The sequence below is a fragment of the Neopelma chrysocephalum genome, unplaced genomic scaffold (genome assembly GCF_003984885.1).
Source record: "Neopelma chrysocephalum unplaced genomic scaffold, ASM398488v2 Primary Assembly neopelma1_97328, whole genome shotgun sequence".
NCBI lineage: Eukaryota > Metazoa > Chordata > Aves > Passeriformes > Pipridae > Neopelma > Neopelma chrysocephalum.
The window spans coordinates 3999-6864 of NW_020925969.1; the positions used below are offsets into that span (position 1 = coordinate 3999).

The window sequence follows — 2866 nt, forward strand, 5'->3', positions numbered from 1 at the left end:
CCCCCCCGGGCTGTCCCTGTCCCTGTCCCCCCGGGCTGTCCCTGTCCCCCCCGCCCTCGGTGACCCCCGGGGGCCGCACTGGGGGCGTGGCCACAGAAAGGGGGCGTGTCCCAGAAGAAGGGCGCGGTTCTGTTATAAGGGGCGTGGCCCAGGAAATAGGCGTGGTTCCGCCTTGGGGCGTGGTCAAGCCCCGGGGGCGGGCTCCGCTCACCGCCCGCCGTCCCGGTCCCGCGTGACGTTATTTCCGCTTCCGCCCCGCACCGGAAGAGCCGGCGGCGCCATGGCCTCAAGGTTACTGCGGGTGAGCGCGGCCCTGCGGCTCCTGCCCGGCGCCTCCGCCCGAGCCGCGCCCGCGCGCCAGCTCGGTGTGCCCGGTGAGCGGGGACCGGGGGGAGGGCGTCGCGGGGGGGGGCGCGGGGGAGGGGGCGTGCGGGGTCGCAGGGAGGGAGCGGGCGCGGTGTCCGTGCCCCTCCCCCCGTGTGACCGCGGCCCGCAGGGAGACTGGCCAGCGATGAAGAACAGGCGACTGGGATGGAGAGGAAGGTCATGGAGGCCCTGAGCAAGGGCCTGGTGAGTGCGGGGGCACCCGGAGGGGGGCAGGGTGTCTTGGGGAACTCGGGGGGGTCTGAGGAGGTTTCGGAGTTCGATTGTTCGGGGGGGGGCGAGGGGTGTCTGGGGGCGTTTGAGGGGCTGAGGCGGTTCTACGGGGGCTCAGGGGTGGTGAAGGAGGGTCTGGGGTGGTCTCAGGGTCCGACGAATATGGGAGGGGGGGCTCAGGGGGTGGGAAAGGGCGTGTGGGGGTTTGGTGTTTTTAGGGGGGACAAGGTATGTGGTTGGAGGAGGTCTCGGGGAGGTCTGAGGGTCTCAGAGCTGGGGGATTCTTGGGAACAGGGGAGCTGGGGGACCCCAGGTGGTGGGGGTGGTGGGTTTGGGGGGGTCTCAGGGTCGGGGTGTTCGGGGGGTGGGGGTGGTGAGTCTGGGGGGTGTCAGGGTGTCCCTGGGGTGGTACCTGTCCCACGTGTGCCCTCCTGACCCCCCTGCCCCCCAGGACCCCTACAGCATGTTCCGGCCCAAGCGCTACGCAGGCACCAAGGAGGACCCGAACCTTGTGCCCTCCATCACCAACAAACGCATCGTGGGCTGTGTCTGTAAGTGACCCTGTCTGTGTGTCTGTCCTGTCCATGTGTCTGTCATGTGCATGTCTGCGTCCTCTCCGTGTGGCTGTGAGTGACCCTGTCTTTGTGGCTGTGAGTGACCCTGTCTGTCTGTCTGTCCTGTCCACGTGTCTGTGAGTGACCCTGTCTGCGTGTCTGTCCTGTCCATGTGTCTGCGAGTGATCCTGTCTGTCTGTCTGTCCTGTCCATGTGTCTGCGAGTGACCCTGTCTGTCTGTCTGTCCTGTCCGTGTATCTGTGAGTGACCCTGTCTATGTGTCCCTCCTGTCCCTGTGTCTGTAAGTGAGTGACCCTGCTGTCTGTGTGTCCCTCTGGTCTGTGTGTCCATCCTTGTTCCCATATCCATGTGTCTGTCCTATCTCTGTGTCCATGCCCTGTCCCCACGTGTCTGTCTCTGTTCCTGGTTCCCGTTCCTGTCCCTGTCTCATGTCTCCCTGCCCCTGTCCCACTCTGTCCCTGTCCCCAGGTGAGGAGGACAACAGCTACGTGGTTTGGTTCTGGCTGCACCAGGGCGAGGCCCAGCGCTGCCCCTCCTGTGGGGCCCACTACAAACTGATCCCCCACGAGCTGCCCCACTGAGGGGGGCTGTGGGACCCCCCCTTGGGGCCCTGCTGAGCCCCCCCCTGCACCTGAGCCCCCGATAAAGAGATGGTGGGGAGACCCTGACTCTGTGTGTGCTGGGGGGGGGGGCAGCAGGGTGGGGAGGGGGGGCAGCAGGGTGGGGAGGGGAGGCAACTGCTGTGTAGGGACAGACCAGGCCATGAGGGTGTCACTGTGAGTGACCTGGGGCTATGGGAGGGGGATTGTTGAGGGACCTCCTTTCACTGTCCCTCTTCCCTGGGGGGTGCTGGAATTTGAGGGGGAGCCCTGGGGTGCAGCTGCTGGGGGGTCTCAGGGGTCCCTTTGCTACTTTGGGCCTCCCTGCCCGGCCTGGGGGATCCCCCACCCCAAAAGAAGACCCCAGGGGGGGCTGGGTTACCCTCATAGTCCTCCCACACACAAGTGTCCCCCCAGATGCCCCTGTGGGGGTCTCTCTGTTCACATGGGAGAGCCACACTGGACACATCCTTGGGGGGCATCATCTCCCTTGGGCGGGAGCCTCCTGGGGACACTGCGGGAGCCCTGGGGGCTGGTCCTGCCCTGACACCTCTGAGGGCTCCTGGAAGGCCCCACGAGACCCCTGGGAGTCCCTGAAGGTTCTCATGAGATCCCAGGAGGCCACATGAGGTTCCAGCCAAGGCCACAGTAGGTCCATGAAGGTTCTCATAAGGTCCCCAGGGGGTCCCTTGAGTTCCCCAGAGGTTCTCAGGAGATCCTGGGGGGTCCCTAGAAGTCCCTCAGCAGGCCCCCACAGGATCTGGATGCTGCAGCTCTGCCCTTGTGTCACATGTCCCCAGGGTGGGGGGTCAGGTTCTGCCCTCCCAGCCCCACTCAGGGGCCCTGGGGGGGCCCAGGGAGGACGTGGAGGCTGCCGGATCCCCAGCGTGGCCCCTGTGCTGCTGATGTCACCAATGACGTCAGACCGGTTGGTCATGATGTCATGCACCCCTGGGGGGAGGGGCTCTGATCCTCACCAGCCAATGGGGGCTGTGGTGGCTATGACTGACAGCCAGGGGTGGGGCCTGCCTGGTGGGGCGGGACTCCGGCCTCACTGACCAATGGGAGCTGGTGGAGGCTGTGATTGACAGCAGG

The 2866-nt window shown here is 66.1% G+C and overlaps 1 protein-coding gene across 1 annotated transcript; it reads left to right on the forward strand.

The window, feature by feature from the left end:
* The first annotated feature begins 265 nt into the window (after nt 1-265).
* Nucleotides 266-1834, forward strand: LOC113961602 (cytochrome c oxidase subunit 5B, mitochondrial). Its single transcript, XM_027672026.1, has 4 exons — nt 266-374; nt 497-570; nt 1049-1148; nt 1641-1834. Exons 1-4 carry the CDS (start codon nt 281-283, stop codon nt 1751-1753), a joined length of 381 nt encoding a protein of 126 aa, XP_027527827.1. The 5' UTR covers nt 266-280; the 3' UTR covers nt 1754-1834.
* The last annotated feature ends 1032 nt before the right edge of the window (nt 1835-2866 follow it).

Bases quoted from the DNA above. Each gene is read 5' to 3' on its own strand.
- LOC113961602 (XM_027672026.1), top strand. From the start codon at position 281: ATGGCCTCAAGGTTACTGCGGGTGAGCGCGGCCCTGCGGCTCCTGCCC. The intron at 375-496 runs GTGAGCGGGGAC...CGCGGCCCGCAG, and splicing joins GCGCCAGCTCGGTGTGCCCG to GGAGACTGGCCAGCGATGAA. The intron at 571-1,048 runs GTGAGTGCGGGG...CCTGCCCCCCAG, and splicing joins AGGCCCTGAGCAAGGGCCTG to GACCCCTACAGCATGTTCCG.